The sequence below is a fragment of the Larus michahellis genome, chromosome 7 (assembly GCF_964199755.1).
Source record: "Larus michahellis chromosome 7, bLarMic1.1, whole genome shotgun sequence".
NCBI lineage: Eukaryota > Metazoa > Chordata > Aves > Charadriiformes > Laridae > Larus > Larus michahellis.
In genome coordinates, this window is record NC_133902.1 from 5,974,188 (window position 1) to 5,997,037 (window position 22,850).

At 48.8% G+C, this 22,850-nt stretch overlaps 1 protein-coding gene across 4 annotated transcripts in view; it reads left to right on the forward strand.

Moving 5' to 3' along the window:
• The window catches only part of RPH3AL (rabphilin 3A like (without C2 domains)), a 42,345-nt gene extending 20,693 nt beyond the window's left edge, over positions 1 to 21,652 (forward strand). For all 4 annotated transcript variants that reach the window (XM_074594976.1, XM_074594977.1, XM_074594979.1 and 1 more), the window contains 4 exons: positions 4,484 to 4,658; positions 11,455 to 11,568; positions 12,044 to 12,220; positions 18,747 to 21,652. In XM_074594976.1, the coding sequence (XP_074451077.1) occupies positions 4,484 to 4,658; positions 11,455 to 11,568; positions 12,044 to 12,220; positions 18,747 to 18,781 (501 nt within the window). In that variant the 3' untranslated portion in view covers positions 18,782 to 21,652. The remainder of the gene's footprint in view (positions 1 to 4,483; positions 4,659 to 11,454; positions 11,569 to 12,043; positions 12,221 to 18,746) is intronic.
• Positions 21,653 to 22,850: the final 1,198 nt, after the last annotated feature.

Here is a 22,850-nt window from a genome sequence, read left to right on the forward strand (position 1 = left end):
AAAAAAGAGGCCTGATTGAGAGGGGAATGATAAATCGTTGAAGGCTGGCAGCCATTGCAGCTTGAGAAACGTTGGGGTCAGAGGTGCAGTAGATTTTGCTATTCCGGAAACAAAGCTCCGAATAGCAATTTCACTGCCTTTTAATTTTCTTCATCCTCAAGTGCTGAATGTGGGAGTTGACAACAGATTGCTGTAAATAATGTAATTGGAAATCTCTGTGTTATGGAAAAGCAGATGAATGCAAATAACGAAGCTGAAGAGCGCTTGCTCTTTCTCCTCGCCAGTGGTTTGCAGTGTGCCAGAGCTGTGGTGGAGAGCTGGGACAAAGTGAGCGTGTGGGCATGTGCTGCGTGAGGGCAATGGCAACGAAGTCCTCCCAGGGCGGTTGCATTTGCAGGTGCCTTTCTCTTCATTAAGCATTGTAGCCCACGAGAACCTGTTCCCCCGCCTTTTGACTGCTGGGGGATTGAGGCAATAACACCGGTGTCAGCATGGGAAGCTAAAGGTAGCTGTTTTCCTTTCACACAGCCCAGCCCGGGCTGCTGTGAAGGAAGGGGGCTGCAGAATGAGAACAGCTACTGCATGGCAAGCGGTAGGTGGGAGAGCAAGATCTGGCTTTGCAGCAAAGATCCTTTCTAAACGTCTCTGTATGGGGGGCTTGTGACTTGGTGAAGCGAACTCTAGGGGGGCTGCAATTGTTTTTTATGATTACTTCAGCTGTGATCCCATCCACTCATCATCAAGTCCTAATGTTTTCTCTGTTTAGGAGCTTGTTTTAGCTCTTGCATATTCAGAGAAGGAGAAAGAGGAGGGAGAAGTTTAAGCAGTAACGTGCCTTTCACCAGGGCCTAGTGATACTCCTTTAGGTCCCATTTACAGGCTGCGTTTGAATGTGCTAAATAAAAATACGCATCTGCTTCTGACTGCCTTATCCTGTAGCTGTAATGATGGCTTGATGCAACTTTAATAGGAATATTATCAGGCTTATAAAAGGTATTGAGCTGTCTGGACTTGTCAAGGCCATGGCCATTAAATTGGTTTGAAGTAATAAAAAAAGGAGTCTGTTACTAAAGTAGGTCATCTCCCCCATGCCCTCCCCCACATTGCTTTAGGGTAGTTTAGGTCTCAGGGGAGGCAGAAGGACAGGAGCCTGAAGAAAGTCAATATTTAGCATGGATTTTGGTTTGGCTGGTCCAGTTTGAGTGCAGTGGGACAGGTGGTGTGACTGCTCTGTCCTGAGCCACACGCTGTGCTACCCCATCCTCATCTGGGATAATGCAGATAAAGATCTTTACACCCCTCTGTCAAGCACTCAGAGCAAGAGATGATCCATGTTACTTAAAATTGGGTTGCTGCAAGAGACTGGCAGTGGCTGGCTGTCCCTCTTGCTGATGAAATTCCAGCTCCACCCAGTTTCAGGCTGCCATGGCGGCAGGATTTCGCCTTATGTGCCAACAGGACTTGTGGGAGCAAAACTCTGTTCTCCTTGGAAGGAGCAAACTCCTGCTAATAAACAGGAGTTTTATTCTCAAATCACTGTTACAGATTTATTAATTTAAAATCGAACAAGAACTCTGATGTCAGACCACTCTTGTGATCAATGATACTACCATCAATAGCAGTCGGCAATGTGGATTTGTTTTGATGCATGGACGCTAAAACTAACCTGTGTGCCCATGTGCAGGACAGAACGTGAGCTGTGATCGTTTCAGATGGGGCACGCTGCTAACCTGGGGGGAGCAGAGGTACTGAATTAATACAGGGGAGAGCATCTTGCTGCAGCTATTTTAGGTCTGATCTCAAAACAATTTCAATACTGCTGTAATGAGACCAAACTCTATTAGAAGCACCAATTTAAAGTGCATATATATATGCATTGAATCAATTTTATACTAGTATTACTGCATCAGAGCTGGGTGTGTTATAGCATTAACTCTTTCTATAACTGGACTTGCTGTGGGGTAGTGAGAAACCTGGGGGTGACCAGCCTTTTCTTACAGCAATCCTTGCTGTGTATGATTGGTTTTATGGTGCGCCTAAATTGTAGTTCGCCTGAAGATAATAGGTCTCTTCAGTGCTTCAAATTAAATTACAGATGTTGCAAGGTCTGTTCAGAGAATGACTGTAAGAAAGGCTTGCCTCCTCCCCAGCAGTTTGTGCAGGGAGGCTATATCTGCCCCAGCTACCTGGTGTGCAGCAGGGGATGGACAATCTGCCCTCCTCAAGGCAAGGTGCTCATCGGGGTGCAAACCCCATGGCTGCAGCAGTCCCTGTTCTGCCCGCTGTGTCCTGCACGTGCAGCTGTGCCCGAGGCCTCCTGCCTTCCTGAGACAAGGGTGACCAGGGCTTGCCCAGCAAGCAGCTCCTGCATCCTGTATGTTTTCCTGAGTTGCAGTGGGCTAAGCTCCATGTAGAGATGCCTGTCCCAGATTTAAAAAACATGTTGCATTTTCTGATTCTTAGTTTTGCAGGGATAGCAGAGCAGAGTCTCTGTGCTGAACTGACGAGTGCTGTTGTACAAGCTGTACCAAATGCTGTGCAGTCCCTATGTGCTAGCAGAGAGGACAGAAGGAGCTGTGTCAGCTTGTGCCTTGACTGGCTGGGTCACTGTCTTGGCCGTTCACATGCTGGTGAAGGAGCCGGTGAAGTGTCCTGCCTGCCAAGGCCCCCTCTGTAGAAGAAGAACTTGCAGGCTTCTCTTCTTTGGGGAACTGGCTTCCCAGCTTTTCGCTTGGATGGCAGACTCAGCATCCCGCTGGGCTGTTACCCAGCAGGAAAATGCTGCTGTAATTGCAGGGTGCTCTCACTTCCTGGTTTCTAGATCCTGCTGTGGTGCATACAAGCATCTCTCTTGCACTCTTACAGTAACCAACGTGTGCTGGGTCACAGCAATACTCTGCTTCCTTCTGCTGGGTGTTCTTCTTTTAAAAAGCGTACTCCCAAGTTGCCCTCAGAATTCTGATTGCCTTCACTTGGCTTTCAAGACCTCAGACACAGAGATTTTAGCTCTCTGTGTTGATGGCTCTGGACTAGGAACCAGGCAACCTGCTGAGCAATCCCCTCCCATCAGTGAAATGGTGACGGCGGTGTCCTGCGTTTTGTGCCTGCATGAGAAGAACTTCTCATGAGTGCCAGGTGTTGTCACTGCCCTCAGCTTTGATTAAGCCCTAAATGCAAATTGCAAATTTATTGCTGTAATTAGGGATATCTGCATTTGCACCCATTTCCATCACGATGATACTAATCAAATGCTTTGGGAACTTGGAGTAGAAACGCTGATGATCTCCTTCACTCTGAGTAGAATTACAAGGTTTCTATCCCCTTGCATGAAATAGAAAATGGTATTTTTACTATATTAAATTATTTTTGCCATGGCTGTCTCATTAGCTCATTATTAGACTGCTGGAAGGCACAAAAGAATTAGTTTTTTAGAGGCTGTTTCTCCTTGTCTGAGCTGCCATCCTTTTGCCTTCCTCTGGCTCACAGCGGGCTTTATATTAAATATACTTAATAGACCTCCTTCATCATAAGCTGCATTAAAACTAAATTGGAGAGTAGAGGGCGTTCTTACAGGAGATATTACAGTTTAGCGCTCCCAGTCCGTTTCCTGCTGCAGGTTCAGGTTATTTGAGTGGTGTTCTCTTTCCGGGGTTTTCAAGCACACTTGTTAAATGATCTGGCTTAGCCTGAATTGCTCTGTGAAATGAACACTGAGATTGTGCCGTTCGGTACCGCAGGAGACGGCATTTCTGCTGTCCTGGCATTGCCACCCACATCCCTCAGCTGCTGCTGGTCTTTGGCTCTCTCAGAAGTCCCCAGGTGAGGGACCTGGTGCAACAGAAGAGCCTTGTCAAGCCTTGCTGCCCCTCCAGCCAGTGCAAGACTTGTTTTACTCTTCAGCAAAGCATGTGCTTGGGGCTATTGCCACCCATGGCACGTGCCTGCTCTCTCCAGGAAGCTTTGCTTTGTGGGCATTCCCAATGGGAAGGCAACAGATGCAGAATCTGATCTGCCTGCTGCTTAGTGCAGGCCAGGGAACTTCATATCCCGATATCCTTGTAGTAAGCCTGGGAACATGTGTTTGACTGAAGCACAGCATCAGAGAAACATCTAGTCTTCACCCAGAGAATGTAAGAAGCTTCGTGGTTTGCACAGTCACTCTGCTCCCTCTTCAATCTGTGCCTGTTGCACACTCAAATTTTTTTAGTGGTGGAAGTGATTTTAGTGATTTTTTTTAGTGGTGGAAGAAGGACCGAGATGAAGCTGAGATGACAGTGTGTGGGGAGGAATTTAGTTGCAGAGCACGGGCAAACTGTTGGGCTCTGTGAGCTGAAAGGCTTGACTCTCCCCATCTTTGAGTGGGGTCAGGGTAGCTCAGAGGGAGTGTCTGGGCCGAGCTTGGTGGGGAGCTTGTTTGGTGCTGGCTGTGCTCTCTTGCTGTAGAAACCCTTGGCTTAAGGTGTTGTGTCTCTGTCTCGAACAGGTTTGGAAGAGGTCTGGTGCGTGGTTCTACAAAGGGCTGCCCAAGTACATCACACCTTTGAAGAGCAGCAGCAAATCCAGTGAGCTGCACTCGCAACCTTGGCTAAGCGAGCCAGCCATGCCGGAGGCAGAGAGCGTTGGGACCAGCCGATCCTTCACCTGGGCCAGGGGAAAAGGTTGGTTGTCTGCTCCATACGCAGGAAGCAGGTGGGGAGAAGGACCTGGCTTCTACTGTTTCTAGTAGGATTCACCTTATAGGGAAGGCTCTCTGTTAGAGGTAAGGGATAGCCCAGAAGATGTGTGTTTCCCATGTGGGAAGTGTTGGATTTTTTATGCTATGGTATGTTTTTCATGTTTCACTGTTATTTATGTTCACATTGGTGGCCTAGACTAGCCCTAGTCCTCCTGGACTCCCTGTCCTTCAGTACACCCTTACTTTCCTCCATTCCCTGCAGCCTCCACTATCTTGTTAGGACTGCCAAGAGAAGGGCAAGCTGTGAAGCAGACACCTGGCTGCGGTCACAGCTCAAAGAACTCCTCCTGCTGAACTCCATAGCATGGTGCCACTGATGGACATAGCTGTGCAGCCAAGGCTGACAAAAGGCTGGTCTCATTCCCTCCCTCCTTGGGGCTGCTTGCTTCTTGCTTCTGCTGCTCTACAGAGCACCATTGGGCAGATACCTCAAGTTGCTTTGAGCAGGGTTAGAAATTACACTGCCAGCATCTCCCTGGGATCTTCCTGGAGCAATTGAGCAGAGATACTCTTCTACAGTCAGTGGGCAGGAGCAAGCTGATGCTCTGTCCTTTTGTGCCTGCCTCCCCTCTGCAGGTGAGACTGGAAGAGGGTGAAGCTTCTTTCCCAGGCCTTGGGGAGGAGCATGGAAAGCTCAAGGCTGAGTTGCTCTTTAAATGTGTCTCAGAGAAGCTGTTGATTAACTCAGCCCTCTGCAGGGCTGGGGCCAGAGCACTGACAAGCCTCAAGATTTATTAGCTTCAACACTCACATCCCTGGTCTTTGAGGTAGACCTTGATTGAAGTAGACCTTTGTATCACATGTGGCATCTTGGATTGCTGCCATGTCAGATCCCATTCACAGCACTGCCTTGTAGGGCTTTTTTCCCCCCCTCTTCCATCTGCCTACCCTGTTATTGTTCGTATGCCCACTCCAGAGCTGTGCCTAGAGCCAGCTGGGGGGAAACAGCAGCCCGGCATTGAGGAGCTGAGCACTCAGGGTCATTAGCACAGCAGTGGATGGATGCTACAGAATTAAAGCTGTTGCCAGTCTGCTTTGATTTCTGTTATTTTTTTTCTGGTGTGGATTAGCAGAACTGTCTGGCCTCTCTCCCCTTCTGTCTTTTGCTATTAGATCCCCTCAATTGGAGGAGACCTCTTCAGCGTACCAGCAGCATACACTCTTCCACATCAAGATAAATCTTATCAGTAGTGTAGGGGGAAATAACCTTTTAATAAAGAGGACTCAGGAGAGTCGGGTTTAGAAACCTTCTCTTCAGGCCCCAGCTAGGAAAGTACTCCCAGCCCTACTGTAACTTTTGTAATTAAAGACAAATTAGATCAACAGTAGATGGGTTGTGCTTCCCTCTAGGAGATGCTTGGAAGGAGTTGTCTTAGCAAATGAACTGATTTATGAGGTATTTTCTGTTCACATGATACAGAAAGCATTACGAGTCAAATGTAGCAGGGCCAGACCTGTCCAGCTTTTTAGTTCAGCTTTTTAATTGAATTTTGTTTTGGGAGAAAGCCTCCCCCTAAATACCATAAGGACCAGCAAAGGAGCAGGTGGAGGACAGCAAAGTGGCCTTTGGTAAGCTTTGATGTGGATGGTGAGCTGCCTTTCTCCCTCTGCTCTGATTTTTGGCTGGCTGCTATTTTATGGGTTGGGTAGAATTAATTTATGGTTTTATTTTCTGGTGCTTTCTTTCCTTGTTGCCCTTTTCTGTTAGGCTGCCTGTCCTCTGGACAGCTTTCAATGGGCACTGCGGGCTGTAATTCATCTTTGGAGCTGGGAGCTTGTACATCTTGCCCCTGTGTTTAACTCTTTTTCACCTGCCAGTACTGGGACTTCTGCTGTTTTGTCATCCGAAACCTCTGCAATGTGCAGGGCAGCCGCCTTCCCCTGTGGAGATGATGTAGCTGTGATATAGCCAGCATGAATATGTGACTGGACCTGGACTGAGCTTTACGAGGCTGTGGCTGACAGGGCAGCCTGCCTTACCGCTGCCTGGCTGATAGCATTTGTCAGCTCACATCTCGTACACCCTCATCTGAACATGTCCTTTCAGCACTGAGTAGAGAAAGTCCTGTTGCTTGTTTGGCAGGATGTTCTCAGGAACGAGCTCTGGCATTTAACGTGTGTGACTCTGATAGGCTGCTCTCGGTGGGGATTCTGTTATCTTGGCCAGCCGTGTCTAACCCCACCACTTGCCTCCTGAGGTGCTGAAGGAGCTGTCTCTCAGCTATTAGGGGATTCAAGTGAGGTGGGACCAGCACAGGCAGAGCAATGTCCCAGTACAGCCACTGGAGAGCCTGGGAGAGAAGAGCCCTGGTTGTCCTTTTGACATCCTCCATGCCAGGAGCTGCCTTTCAGCAGGGATGGGACAAACCTCCTGTCCCTTTTTCCCCCCTCAAAAGGAAGGGATCAGTGCCAGGCCCTGGGTGGTGGCCGCTGCTGCTGCAGGAGGGTGGGAAGGCAGCGGGACCGAAGGACTGCAGGAACGTGCCTCTTGGAAGAAAAGCCAAACCCATGAGGAAGAAGTTTTTATTTTTACACACGCATTATTTCTCTTGCGCTGACTGACACTGGGATTTGCCGTTGCCTTTAGTTTTTCTGTAATAAACAAGCAGTTGCCATGGGAACCCTGCTATTAGTTAAGGCACAAATGTATTGTCATGGGGAGAATAGCAGTAATATTTCTTGTGCTGGGGAGCAGCTCTGCTCCATGTGGTGGAATGTGGGTGGGTTTCTGCACTGGGTCAGGTGGGACGAGGCCATCAGGGGGTGGGGAGCAATAAGCAGCAGGGCTTTCCTTCTTCCGAACTCTGAGTTCTGCTGAAAAAAATGCAAAGCATCTGGGTGGAAAAAAGAAGTGAGATCCCTGAGCTGTTGCACTGTTTGGCATGAGGGTTGCCTGCTGCTCTGCTTAGTCTCCGGTGGTTTCTCCTGTTGCAATGTGTTCTAGTCCTGTTGCCAAGCAATGCGACGTGCTGGGCTCGGCGCTGTCAGAGGCACAGGAGCAGCGAGCTGGGCAGGGGCATGCAGCGGGTTTGTCCGGTGTCTGTGTGCTTGAGGCCAAATCCCTCAGTGACGGAGCAGAGAGGAGACGCTGGGGCATGTCAAGCACTTTGCAGGCCACCAAGGGGGTCGTCCAGCTTCTCCACAAGTTTGTGCACTGCTGAAGCTGCGAGTGTGCTGCTTCTGAAAGTGAGAGCAGTTGGATCCAGTCCCCTCCTCCTGCTTGGAGATGTCCCTGCAACTGCAGGCAACCTTGGGTGTGATCTGGCTGCAGTCAGTGAGACACTTGGGTTGTAATAAAACTCTTTATCTCCGACCCTCCCACCTGCAGTGTCCAGAAGTTATCGGTGTCCCTACTCCCCAGAGGCTGTGTTTGCAAAGGCTGATGATATGGGTGCTGCAGGGGAGCGGCGTGCTTAAGGGCTCGTACTCAGCCTGCTCATCCAGTGCATCTTGGCTGCACATCTGAGCATGTGCAGCTGTCCAGAGCTGTTGCTGCAGGGTGCCCATGCGTCCCCACGTGCTTTTTCTGTATTTTTGGCAGCTGCAAGAAGTGCCAAGCTTTGTGTGTGCAGGGACTGAGCTCTGCCCTGCGATGGGCAGTGGGAGGGAGCATGGCTGGTTCTTCCCATTGTGGGTGTGCCTGTGCCAAATGCATTTAGTATTAGACCTCAATCCCAGCCAAGTGCTCCTTTGGCCTCGGTACTGCCTCCTCACATCCTCTGCTGCTGGGGTTAAGTGCAGCCTGGCAGCTCTCTACCGTTCCCTGTGGCTCTCTGTGCCACAAGGCTCCAGTACCTCTGGCTTGGAGGTTGAACCATGTGTTGGAGGGATCGTGGGCTCTGGCAGCAGCGGCAGGGGTTCAGGCCCTCGATAAGTGACCCATTCCTTGTGGGAATACTGCTTTTCTTGCAAGTTTTATTTTGGCATAATTTTTCTTATGAGCTTTTTTTCAGTCAGCTGGAGATGGAGAGGGATAAATCTGTTACGTTCTCTGAAAGTACAGCTGTCCAACGGCTCTTATTGATATATCAGCAACTGCTGGAACACCAGATTTATGACTTCTGGGCTCTGGAAAGTGCCAGCAGAAGGTCTGGGAGCTTTGGGAGAAAAATTACCTTAAAGGGATACATTGGTGCAGTGGGTAAAATACACTCTTATTGGCAGCAGAGGAAATGAGAGCAGACAGGGCTGCTCCTGCAAGTGTGAGTGCCTTCGTGTCATTAATATTTGCCTCCTCTTGTGCTGGTCCTCTCTGAACTGCTGAATGGCAGAAGGGAAGGCAGCTAAAGTCACCTCCACTGATTCCTGACTTCCAGCATTTTTAAAGGATTCATGAAGGAAGGAGCTGTTCTAAAGCGATGGAATTTATGAATCCAGGAGGCCAAAAAAGGATGATGACCAAGTGGGACAGGAGTGCATTTGCTGAGGGAATTGGGCAATGGGATGGTCAGAATGATTCTCAGAGCTGCGATTTGGATTTTGTAGCAAAGAGCCTGGTATGTATGGGTTGTTATTAACAGTATTTATATATATCCCCACCTCTCCCAGGGCACTTTGGGGAAGTAGTGAAGCTGTATTTAAGACAGCAAAGCCCAAAGCCAAACCTTTGCTTTGAGAGCTCTTAGCCAGAAGTGCAGACCCCTGCTTGTAACGGGGCTTCGCGTTCTTCCCACCTCAGCCCCGCAGCCCATTTCCCTGCAGGGGAGAGGTTCCAATTTGATGGTGCTGGGAGGGGAAAGCTGCGGATGCAGGAGGAGTGGGAGCCCAGGGAAAGGCTGTGTGGGCAGCGAGGAGGGGTCTGGGCAGCCTAACCCCTGCGCAACACTTCTCAGCAGTGTGGTGTGTGTGGGGAGCTGCCCGCCAGGGCAACTTCAATAACGCTTTGCAATAACGCTGGCAGCCAGCTTTAATATCCTCAGAGATGTTAACTCCAGAAAAGCGCTATTTTAGGTATTAATTTTTTTTTTAATAAAATATTTTGTGTAGTACAGATCGCTGCCTGAATACAGGAACGTCTGCCGAGGTCCTTGGCAGAAACGTTTGACAGCTTGTACTTGCCTGTGCAAGGGGAGGGATGCCCGTCCTCCTGCCCTGGGAAGTGTTAAAAGGTTTGTAGCTATGAGAAGTGCATGTAGTGAATTTTGGGGCTGATACAGAGATGAACTGACAGCTCCCTTTGCTACCCCGTGTTTATTGCCTTGTACGACAGCACCCACGTTCCTCCTGCACCCAGCAACACCATGAGGTTGGGCACTACAAGTAACACAGCTCAGGCGGCAAGGTGGTTTGTTCAGTAGCTGAACGGGGAACTCGGTTCTCATGTGAATGTGGGCTTATAAATACATATTGATGAATACAAAGAAATAGTTGGGGCATCCTTTTCTACGGTAGAGGCTGTAGGTTGCAGTGTTGCCTACTCTATATCCCGCATGAGTCAATATTGTACTTTCTACCAGGAATTGTGACCCACTGTTTGAAATGGCTTCAGATCTGCCAGGAGAGCTGGTATCTGCCTTGGTCAGGCAGAAAAATGCTGTAGGTGCAGTCCCTCAAAAAAAAGACAGCTGTTTTCCCGTTACCTTCCTCCTCAGCCCCATCATTTCTGTTCTGAGATCAGGCCAATACAAAAATCCAGGAGCTGGAAAAACACCTTTCTCATTTTACCCAGAGCAGCTGGCAGTCGAGTTGTCTTTTACACTGGTATAAGCAAGAGAGGTGCTTGCATAATTGCATGGTAAAGTGGAAACAACCTGCTAATGTGGGAAGTTGTGTCTGGCAAAATGAGGCTCATTCAGCTCTTGTGGAAGCTACGAAGGGTGAAAAGCAGCAGGATTAGGTCCAGAATTCGGGGGGTAGGAAGAAGAAAAAAAAAAGTGGCCTTGAAATGAGGGAACAGTCTCCTTGCGGAAGAGTAGCCACTCTTGCCTTTTAAGCCTCGGGGGCATAGGAGTAATTTAGTTCTGGGCAGTGAGCTGATAGGTATGAGTGTCTGCTGAATGGACAATGAGCTAATAAGGCTGGTTCTTGGTGTAATCACTGCAGAGTTTTATATTTGATGTACTCAGTACTTATCTGGTGTTTTCCTCATAGATCCTAGAGCCTCCACAGAGGCCCTGCTGCACTTGAAATGTGGCTTGGAGGAGGCTGGCCCTTCTCCCCACATTACTCAAATGTGGATGCTTTATGGTGGAGAGGGGACCCTGCAGCTGAGCAGCCCAGCCCTTAGCGTGTCAACCCCACATGGGTAGACGGCAAATGGCATGAGGAGGCGGCTTGCTGGTGTGCTGGCACAGGGGTCAGTGGGAGCACAGCCCAGCTCCCAGACCAGCCACACCGCAGGTCTCTTGGCTTTGCAGCAGGAAGCTCTGGGCAGCAAAGCACGGTGCAGGGGCGATGCATGGTCCTGCAGTGAGGTCTCAGTGAAGTTTAGGAGAAGCACTGGTGGTGTGTGCATCTGCTTCAGGTGCTGGCACCGCTGGAGTATGTGCAGCAGAGTTATAAATCATTTGTAAAAAGTAAAAGCACATCATGTTTGAGAGGAAGAGTGAACAGCTGTGGGGGAACTGCAGGTAGGGCTCCTTTTGGAGAGGGAGAACGTGATCAGCGAGTCAGCATTTGTTCATGTTTTATTTGGATCCATCTGGCACCCTCTTTGGTAAGTGTTATGAACATTGTGAATAACTGTCTCTCTCCTCTCCTCCCCCCGATCTTTTCTGCAGTGGTTTCTAGCGACAGTGAGAGCGACTCGGAGTTCAGTTCCTCTAGCCTGGATGACAAACCTTTACCTGCGGGGTCAAAAGGCTCACAAGGCAGAAAGCACCGCGCAGGACTGGGTGAGGAGTTGCTATTCCTTGTGGCTGGAGGGAGAGAAGTGTAAAGTGCTTGAATGTTTGGCTCTGTGGGTACTGTGGGTTTTGGCTCAGCTGCTTGCCTGCCGTACGCAGGTGCAGCCCACTGGCTTTAGCTGTGCCAGGTGAGGATCTGGTCCTTTCTCACTGGAATGGTATCAGTGGTCATATTGGTGGTGGGTTGCTCTGCTGGCTTGCAGCCTTTTAGGGTCTGCCCTTGCAGTTGGGAGCTGCTTCTGGCTGCCCGGCAGCACGTCTCCAGCCAGCTCCTCACTCCTGACTTTATAACATGGGAATTGCTGGTACCGTTTTAGGAGCTGAGCATGGGAACTGGGTTTTGACCGTGCTCCTGAGGGTGCCTGGCTGGGAGTGGGGTGGCTGTTGCTCTCTCAGGGCCTAGGCCAGCATCTGCACCCACTTCTTCCTCCCACAACAGCATCACTCTGTTGTGTCCCTGCAGCACCCATTGGGGAACCCAGCCAGGCCATGGCGCTGGGGAGAACCCACTCTCCTGCCCTCTCAGGGAGCCACAGCAGCCTGGGCAGCGAGCAGGGGGCTGCCCTCAGCGCCACGGAGAGCTGCCAGAGCGACCAGCCAGCGGATGGGCGCGACAGTGATGTTGGCAGCAGAGTCCATGGTAAGCTGAACCTCCTCCCTGGGCAGATCCATGCTTTTAGGGCTGACTTCCCTTGATGCACAGCTTTCTGAGAGGCACACCTGGCAAAGCTGTGACCCGGAATCACCTTTCCCTGCTGCTTTTCTCATGGCAGATGCTGTCACAGCATTACAACTCACTCCTTCCCTCTTCCCCGTGTGCAGAATCTATTCTGCAACATGAGTAATCGTCTGGGGTGGGAGCTGCCTACACCCACCTCCATGAGCAGCCGTAGCCTGGTCTGTCCCCCTGCAAAGGCCTGGAGCTCCTACCTGCCCTGCAGAGGCAGCAGAACAGACTGAGCTTTTACTGAAGCAAAGCAAAGTCCAGCAGGTTTATGAGACTGAATAAAAATTTTCCTAATGTTAGATGGCTCTTAAAGCCAAGCATGGCTCTTCCCAGAATTCTGCAGTACAAAAAAAAGACACTTTTTCCCTCTCAACAACCTTGGAACAATTAAGTGACTGTGAGCAGAGGCTGCTATTGCATCTGATGTGGAGCAGCTGAAAGAGATGCAAATGCGTTCTCTCTGCGGTTCCCACTAATCTATTCAATAACCCCTTAAGTTATCGTTTAGCACCGCACCCTCCAGAGCGTTCCTGCCGCCCTGTGAACTGCCACTCCTTTTGTTCCTGAGCCTGTTTTGTGCTGTGCATGCTGAGGCGTAAATTGGATTAGAGCGAGCAGGTTTATCCTTTAGTGCAACATAGAGTCATAGTCCCTCTCCCCACGCTTCCCGCTAGAAATAGCCAGCATAAAATTGTTTCTCTGCTCTTCCCTCCCTCCCCAAGTTTCAGAGATTTGCAGTTTTCTTTAATTTTAGTTTTCACAAAGCGAATCAGATGAGTGATACTTCTGCTCTGTCTGTCCTCTCTCTGATTATAGTGCTGCCCCAGACTGGGTTTATTTTAAGCCCCTGTTGGCTGTGGCATTAGAGACAGCTGATTCCTGTTGTGTGTTGGCTCTGCAGCTCGCAGAGCGGAGCAGCAGGTTGTTCTGCGGGATTTGAAGCGGGTGGCGGTGGATAGTGACCCCTTGGGTGCTTTTCCTGCTGGTGCTACAAGGCCGTGCTGAAGTCTGGATGGATGCACACCTGGACAGTGTGTTTGTACAGTGCTTAGCACTTTGGAGCGGAGCTTTCCTGCCAGCTGTTCGAACTAACTGCTGCAAGGCTATGACAGTGCAAACAATATCTCACAGGCAGAAAATGCCTTTTTCCTCCCAAAAACCTCATATGCAAATCTTGGCACAAAGGGTCAACGCTTTCCAGTGGGATCTCTCCTTGCTAGGCGAGGGAGAGTTAAAAATGACAGGCAGCATGGACATATATTTAAAAAATGAAAACTATAGCAATCTCATGAGCCCAGTTAAAATAGTCCCTCAGACGTAGAGAGGATTCTGCTAAGGAAAAGGTTAAGCCAGGTTGGCTGACTAGAGAATATCTGTGGAGATCTTTATTATGTCTGGGGTCATTTATTTCCCAGTCTTCCCGCAGAAGGGGCTGCTTTGTTCAGACGTGGTGCTTGCAGCAACGAGTGCCTTGGTAGGAGGGTTCCGTGGCCCCCACAGCTCGGGGAGGGAGGCAGTGAGACGGCAGCGAGTATTTCTGCTTATGTGTGCTCTGGCGAGGGAATGAAGCTGTTAGTTGTTTTAGTCGGCAGGCACAGGCTTGGGAGCTGGTGAAGGGTGGTAGCAAGCAGTGTTCTCCATGATGCGTCACGTCAGGGAACCAGCCACCAGGCGAGCATCCTTCTGGGCCAGGGAGCTGCTGTGGGCTCACAGGGGGTTAGGTGGCACTACAGCTATGGCTCTGCGACCGCAGGAGGTGGCAGGACAGGCTACAGAGGAGGTGGCCTGTCTCCAAGCCTGTCCTGTGCCAGCATTAGACCTCACGCTCCTTTCTGCAAGGTGAGGGCTGGTGTGGCAGCGTTTGAGACTACCAAAGGTCTCTGCAAGGAGGTGAAGCTGGAACCCGAGCATGTTGTGGGAGGCACATGATGGGCCTGTGTGGTGTTTGCCACAGCTGTATGCTCTGTCCCACAGTGTGGGTCACCTTCAGCACTTCAGGCTTGGGAGGAGAGAGGGAAAGTGAGTTTGTTTTCCCTCTGATGTGTTTGGGATGTGGTCTTGCCCCAGGAGTTTACGTGCTCTGGGACGCTGGAGGTCTGGGGTGTGCAAATGCGGGCAGCCTCGGGGCAGGTGACAGTGCCTCTGCCCCATCTTTAGATCAGAGCTTTGTCTGTCTGTGAGGGGCTTTTCATGATGGGTCCCTCTGGATGCCACTGTTTGCCAAAAAGCAGAGGCTGCTCTTGCTGTTCATCTCTCTAAAGAGTGGTGGAGGTGATGGGTGCTGTATGTCAAAACTAGGAAAACTCTTCGCTGCATCTCCCTGCCTGTGGGACAGTCCCTGTGCTCTGCTCTGACCCAAAAGCAGAGCAAGGGGCAGAGATCCTTTCTCATTTAAACTGCTGATTCTCAGCTGCAGAATTAAAGGGAGATTTTGCTGTAGCTTTTCTGAAAGGCTCTGCAACTTTACACCACTGTGTTGGGAGCAATTTTTGCTTCATATTAGCACCTCAGGTGTTGTTCTGCCGGTGACTTTCTTTTCGCTTCTTTTTCTCACCTCTGCTCTAATTCTGGTCTCAAGTGCAACTTTGCAGAACACTTTAGCATTCTTAAATTGCAGGCCGTGGCCAGAACAGGGAGTTAGGGAGTGGTACTGCAAATGCAGCTGCTCTCATAGTCCGTAGCTCTTTAAGCCTGAAAGCCAGGACAACAGCATGGTCGTGCGGACAAGGGAAAACAAGGAGCTATTAAGAAGAGTTTGCAGGTTTGCAGTGTGTGGCTCCGGCTGGGGTTTGGTGAGGCAGATAATGAAGCCTGGGGTTTGTCATAAAATGACTCATTGTCAGAGCTGTGTTGGGATTTAGGCAACCTCAGCCCATGAGCCAAAGTTCTGGAAGAGAGTGGTGAGTTGAGAGGCTGCCAATTTTACTTTTTTTATACCACCTGCTTTCAAACCCTTTCAAAAGCATCATTTTCTGAGGGTCTGGTGTTTCTTCTTCTTCTGAAGCTCCAGCTACTGGAGGTGCACACTCTGACGTGATAGCTGTTAAGAGGAAGGTCATACGCTGGTTTTCCTGGAGAATGTTTTATCCTAAAGAGAATGAAATTTTCATACAGGAAAGAAGCCCAGTTTTTCTTTTTCCCTTTACTTGCCCCCAGGCAGGGAGGTGACTCACCTTGTTCTGGCTGTGCAGCTGATATGTTAAGAGGTGCCTCAGTTAAAAAAGAGCAAAATCCTCACTATTGTTAATTACAACATTTTTATTAAAGAAAGGGAATATTAAACAGAATTAAACAAAGAAATCATCAATATTTTACAGTGGTTTTCATTAGCCCATGGAGAGCTTTTAACAGAGATAACATCTTTGAGCTTGGACCTGGCTGCTGCAGGGGGTACATTAAGAGGAAGAGGCGTTTCCCCTCAGATCAGTAGCAAGTCCTACTTTGATGGGCCCAAGTTATTGGAGTCCTCCATGTCTTCTGAGGACCTTGTCTGAGGAACAGGTCAGTCTTGTTTGATATTCTGTGGGTCATCCAGACAGCTGGCTGGTAGGGAACGGTGAGTGAGCTTGGCGTGGGCTGTGGGGCTGGAGAAGACTCTAATTTGTGCTTAAAAGAGGAGGCTTGAGGAAACAGCCACAAGATAAGCTAATGAATGAGTGGCATACGTTTGAGTGCAAATCACAGTCTCCCCATCTCTGTTTGGTTGCCAATGTGTTGTTTAGATCATTAATACTTAAAGAGCAGTACAGCAGCTGGCAGTTAAACAGAGCCACGTTAAAAAGTGGTGTTGCCGAGTCTTGGAGCTGAGGCGATGATGGCAGCGCCTGATGGGGTATAAGAAATGTTGTGGCTTGCAATCGTAGGGTGAGACCGGCTGGAAGGACCTCCAGAGGTCAGCAGGTCCGACCTGAGCCCTTCTCCCAGGGTGCTGAAGCTGTAGGTTCTCGATTACCTCCCTTTTGGCTGCTTGCTTTGTAGCTGTCATGCTGGGAGAGGTTGAGCAGAGCTGAGAAAAGGGCCTGGAGCTGAGAGAGATGGGCAGGAAATGCTGCTTCCAGCTCTCCTAATTTGGGGAGATTTATGCCCTGTCTTTCAGGAATTGACTGGATTTAGAAATGAGGTGGTGTCGCGCTCTCCGTGGCTCAGTGCCTCCCTGGCTGGGGTAGACATCAACTTTTGCTCATAAATATGCAAGCTGTTAATACATGAGACAGGCAGAGCCATTCTGCATTATTTTCGTGGCAGGAAATTCTCAGGCCATCTTTGAAGTTAAAGCATTAACATCTTCTTTTTTTTTTTTTTCTTCCCTTCTGTTTCTCAGATGTCTCTTTTGCTCCCGCAGGGACAATGAGGAGGTAACATTTTGCTTCAGTGGGTCTAACTACTCCGTTCCATGTAGGAAAAAAAATTGTCCTAACAGTAATTAGGCTCCAAATGGGATAGTAATTTCTTTAATGACTTTCTTCATGGCAGTCTTTGGGGAGGTGCCTTTTGTTTTCCTGCGCTTGGTGAGAAAGTTGCTTAAATGTTTTCTGACTGTTCTTTCCCTTGTCCCTGTGTGAGCTACAGCCAAATCGGTGTAGTCTTCCAGGGCTGCTGTTGCAGTGGGGCAAAATAAGTGGGCAACCACATGAGGGAGCTGTGCTTGCAACCCCTGCTCTTCCTACCTCTGCCTTCAGCCCCTGCCTGCACTGCGGGCACAGCATAGGAAGGAAAGGGGGGTCAGATGTGGAGGAGAGACCCTCACCCGCACCCAGCCTCTCTCCTCTGAGCCTCTGCCCCCTGCACTGGCTGCTTGCCCTGCTTTGTTCAAAGCTTGCTGCCACTGCCACGGGATTGAGTTTTCCTGCTTCTGAGGAGGACGAGTTGTCTGTCTTCCGCAAAGAGAAAAAACTGGATTGTGCCTTCATGGCTGAGAAGCTTCGAGCCGTCTCTGCCTGCTCGTATTGGTACTGCAGAGCACTGAATGGTCCTGCCATATTTATAAATAAAACATGTCTTCGGGTAGTGACACCATTAGGAAATGATTCAAGATTTGCGTTCTATATACAATGCGTTTGTAAGTGTGAACCTCAGAAGAAGCATATGCCCCTTCCATGTTTTAAGGAATTAAAGTGTTTTCATCCTCAAGTGATAGAACCAAAACATTTTCAGCTCTTTTGAGTCTGCCTTGAAGTTAAGGGAATAAAGGCTCGAGTACCTAAAGAATAAATTACTTTCACTATTTCTGTAATTCTTTATGGAGTTTTAAATTGAAGAATTTTTCCATGAAAATAGAGGAATGACAAAGACTCATTCTCTTCCCCCTTTCACTCAATATATCTGGAAACAAGTCTGCTGCTGAAGATGGAAACTCCTATTTTTGTGCCTTCTTTCACATTGCAGAGGTCTGCGCTTTGGTCTTTGATCAAACAGCCTGTCTGGCCTCCTGCCCCCACGTCCTTAGACTTATTCTTTGCCCTTTGCAATACATTTACTCCTCGCGCTTCCAACTTTCTATTCAGCATTTTGCGCAAAGCACTGAGGGCAATAGTTGATGTAATCTTTCAAAACAAAGCATAAAGGAAAGAGCAAGGGAAGTCAGTAATTTAGAAGTTAAAAGTCTGGATTTTGGAGTCTTTGTAAACATATTGAGAGGTTTTACGGCTTGGGAGGCTATCTTTCAACTGGGATGTTGGTCAGTAGCTGGTAGGAGGAATTTGCAGGACCCCTTGTGTCTTGAACGGCAATGACTGGAAATATCCCCTGTCCTTTCTCCAGGAGTCAACATAATTTATGCCTCTTTTAGTTCAGAGAAGGGGGAAAGAAGTTAGTATTGACCCGCCACTGCCTTAGAGCTCTCCACATTGCAAGCCCCGTGTTTCACCCTGTGTGCTGGAACCAGCGTGTCCCAGCAGACCTTGAGTTCTGCCAGGGGCTGCTGAAGTGATTAGTTCAGGTTCGTTTAGTCGACGTGAGCCAGAGTGCCTTCTGCAGCAGAGCATTGTTGTCCTGCACCCGTCCCCAGCCATGGGCAAGGGCTATGTTCTGCCATGGCTCCTGTCCACAGCCCCGGCACATGGAAGGCAGGAGGGTCACGTGGAGGACCTGCTCTGTGGCATGTGGATGCTGTCACCTGGTTTGGAAACCTCTGTGAGCTGAAGCTGGGCTTTTTGTCTGACTTGGCCCTTTAAGGGACGCATGTACCAGAGGACCAGTTCTAGCAGTACAACTCCTTCTTTCTCTGTTTCTTTCCCCTGTCTTTTCTTTCTTTAATAAAGTTTAATGGGCCCTGACTGCTGACAGAGTGTGGAGTAATGATGCACAGACGTTCTCTTCATTATTATTTTTAGTAACCTCTTAAAATGGCACTGAGCATGTAAAAGCACTGTAAAATAACTTTAAGTCTCTCCCCTTCATTCTTTTCTAAACAAAACTTTTGTCTTTATATATTTTGAAGGCAAACGGTGCGTCCACACCAAAATGCGATGCTGACAGAGGTGAAGATGGAGCTGCTTTGCCTGGATCCATCACTCATCCCTTGTCCATACCTGTAGACCTCACTCCAGACAACAACTGCTGCCACTGGTGACTTTAGATGCCAGCTCTTGCACAGGCATTAGCAACACAATGGCACCTGGGAAAGCACCTGCCTCTCCTCCCTGCCTCACTGACCTGGTTTATGGTTTGGTCTGGTTTCCCCTTCTGCTGATGGACACACACTTTAGGCTGTTGCTTGGAGAAGGGAGCTGTGCTGTGCGGGTCCAGACCCGTGTTTGTTGGACGGTGCACAAAAAGTGCTCACTGGAGCTGAAGAAATGTGTGCTGCCTCCACTGTTCCTGGCCTGCTGAGCCCAGCATTCAGCTCCTGACTTTGCAGCCTTCAGGAGAAAGGGAAGTTCACCCCTGTGTCCCTGAAATGGGGTGTGAGGAGACTGCAGCCCTTCTACTGCAGCCCAGGGGTGGATTTCCCTCTGTGAACCCCAAGGGTGAGACTGGGGCTCCCATTTGCACTTGACTCCTGTGGGCCCAGGTTGTCACCCTTTGTGTTTCTTGTCATCATTGTTCTGGTTTGAACAATGATGTTTGGTGCGGGGCATCCTGAATCAGCTGGTGAAGTTGTGCTCCCGTTCACTTCCACTGAGGTCTCTCTCGATGATAGGGCTGTCTGCTCTGGGAGACGCTTTAGTTAGTTAAGAAACACTCAAAGTAGTTTGCTATGAATTTTTCAGTCCTCCTGGCCGTGCGCTGGCGTGTGTGTCTTGTGGTGAGGGTGATGCTTTGGCAGTGGGGTCATGGGTGGGGTGTGTGGGCTGCAGCTCCTGGTGGGAGAGTGCCCACCACCCCCCGGCCCAGCTGACTGCCTTTGTGTACCCAAACTGGATAAAAGCTTTCATACTACTCTATCTTGTTAAGCTCTGCAGATTCTTCTCCCACATGCACACCTTGTCAGCTCTTGCATGAACAGAGGCCTTTGTTTTACCTTTTTCCTCCAAGTCTCGAGCATCTGGCTGACTGTGATGGTGTCATCATGAGTCAGGCAGTAGAAAGCTGAGTGCCCCACTCCTGCTTATTCTCTGGGATGGACAATTTCCCTCCAAGGCCTGACAGATGAGAAAAATCAAATTACCTGAGATCACTAGAGCAATTAGGTCTTTGAAGGCCTGAACAAAACCCACACTAGGCAAGTAAGAGTCCGTGGATTTTTAGTAAATGCTTTGGATCTGACCCGTCTTTTGCTGAAGAAACAAAGTATTCGAAAAAGCTCCCTCTGAAATAATGGATTTAAAGGCAATTTGTGCCTGTTAATGTCAGCCTTTTCCCTTGGTTATTACTCTTTCGTTCTGTTCTCCTTTGCTGCTGAGTGCTTTGTGCGCATGTAGTATATGTTTTTACAAATGGCTGCAGTATGAAGATAAATGAGATTGGGTGCTGGAACACTCTAACAGGAGATCGGAAATCAATCCTTGACTTTCTTTCTAAATGAACATGGTCCAACAGAGGACTGTTCCCTTACTGCTGTTCCAGCCAATGCACTGTGGCACGTTGCTGGGAAAATCCTTCCAGCTCTTCCTCCGTGATCTGTTTCTGCCCTTTTAAAAAGAAAAACAAAACCTTTTCATGATGCGGGCCCTTTGAGATGGCGTAAAGAGAAACCACTGAATGTGGGCTTCACAACATCAGTGTTGAAGAGAACGAGGGATGAGGTTGTTCTCCACTGAGGGATGCTTTATGTTGTGGTCTGTGTTGTTTAAGCCTGGCCACTGAGACTCAACCACCTGCATCTCTGAAAGGGGTAATGCCAAAATTACTAGCTGTTTATGAAAAAGTAAATCCAAAAGTCAGCTTTTGCCAAAATGCTGGTATGATTTCAGAGCTGAAGTCATGATGTTTCTTCTGAGGGACTGTAGGGTCTTCAATTTCAGAAGCATTTTGCCACCAAAAAAAGTCCTGGTTTGCCTTGGAGCTTTTGACAGTCCTACTGAGGCCGTCTGGGTCGCGCTCTCATTACCGCAGTGCCTCAGACAGCTTGGCCTGCCAGCCTAAATTCATTCTATAGAAGGAGCAGAAGGAAAAAGACACTTAAAAATTGGCTCCATTTTCTTTAAACCTGTTACTTTCTCATCAAAACCTCTACACTAAGCTGGAAAGAGTTTTTAAAATTGAGTGTGTCGTTTCTAACTCTTCTTATGTTTCCTGTGCTTCATTCCTGGGCAGTGCAGGCAGGTCAGTTGTGTTTTCACCCCAGCCCTCGCTTCTTAGGGCCATTTACCACACTGGGTTGCCACCTCTGCACAGGAACCTGGTAGTCCTTGCTGGTTTACTGTGCTGCTTTGAGGCATGGTTTTGATTTTTAACAGAGACTAGGTTTTATAAAACACTCTCAGAGATCTGGGACTGCTCTTGTACCAGTGAGACTGGAAACCATTCTTTCTTACCTCTATATTTTACCTCCATGGAGTAATTCCACCTGAGTTTGAACTAGAACCCTTCAGTTGTCTATGGAAAGACTCCTCTTGGGTCGAGGGAAGGATCTAGCCCAGGAGAATGTGAACTCCCACATATGAATGTGATAGAGGAAAATCCACAGCTCTGTGCGCATATTTTCTGTTAAAGACCACGTTTCTCTTTGTTGCATCTCTCTTGGTTGTGTTTTGTAGCTTTGGTTGGAATATTAGCTGAAGCCTGTACCAGTTGACTGCCTTTTCCGTTGGCTTAAGGTGGGCAAGAAGGGCTCAGTGAATAGTGCTCAGTCTGCTCTGGTCGTTTGTCTGTCTTCTATTATTTTGTTGTTCTCATCTCCATCCCTTACAACTTTTATGTAGTGTTTTACTACTGGAAACAATAAAACTTTGGCTCAGTAACAAATGCTTGCCGTTCTTGAAACAGTAAAAAGTTTTTTTCCATTCCCAGGTTGCAGATACTCTCCAAATCCTTGGTCTGGGTTCAGCGAGGAAAGAAAATAATCCAGCCAGTGGAATGCTGATTCACATGGCTGGAGCATAATTGAATTCTGCACTTGAAACTCATCTTTTGTCTTGCCCCTCTTTGGTGCCTCACGCTGGCAATGGCAGGAGGCATGGGTCTGCTCCTCAGCCCCTATGTGGAAGGTTTTCCACGTTGTAACCACTAAGCATAAAGCAGCACTGCTTGTCATTCTGTCAAGTGTGTCCCCATGGCCTCCCAAGGCTTGTCTCTTGCTCCGGTTTAACAATCAGGGTCCGTTCCGCTTTGCCTACAGAGAAGCATCTCCGCATTGTTCGCCGAGCATGTGCAGCCCTGGCTGCTCTGCGTTCCCTTCCACTCGGCATTCAGCTTCAAGGTTTCAAATGGCTTTTTAATCTGTTTTTGCTTTTCCCATTTTAAAAGTGCCTTGATAATTGCTGTTGGGATTGTTTTGCTGGGGAGCTGCCATTAGTCCAAGGATGGAGCGTGTCAAGGACTAACCACCTCTTACGTTGTTCCTTCCCCCCTGCGCTTGCCATGACAACAACCAATATATGGGAAAGTCAACTGCGGGATCTCTGAATCAGAAACACTGGCCATGAATTGCCAAGTTTCCGTGTTTGCTTTTTACAGTTATAGTTCGAGGGGAAAGCGGATGCTTTCCCTGTGGGAACCATGCATAGTAGTTCAACGCTGCTGAAGCAAATGGACTACTAGCTGGTGTTTAGACAATGTGTTTCTGGCCATTACTGAATCAGACAGGGAATGCCCTGGACTATCAGCTGGAGTGCTTGGGCAGTGATGCAAAATGGCAGATAATTTCTGCAGATGGCTGAAGTTCATTTTTAAAATAAAAGTTAGCAGCAGTTGCTCTTCTCTGCTTCTCCCCATCCACCCCAGAAGATGTTTCCTTCCATGGGAGAGGGCTGGTGGTAGCGATGTCTCGCCAGCCCACCTCTCCCATTTCTTCCTGCCACCGCTCCCATTGCTTTGTTCCTCTCTGCGATGGAGACTGCTCTTCTGATCATAACGCCTTGTTTCCTCAGGTGGGTGTGATTTGAAGGAGAGTTGAGGGAAGTTTTTTTGAAGGGCTGATGCCGCAATCAAATAATGAGAC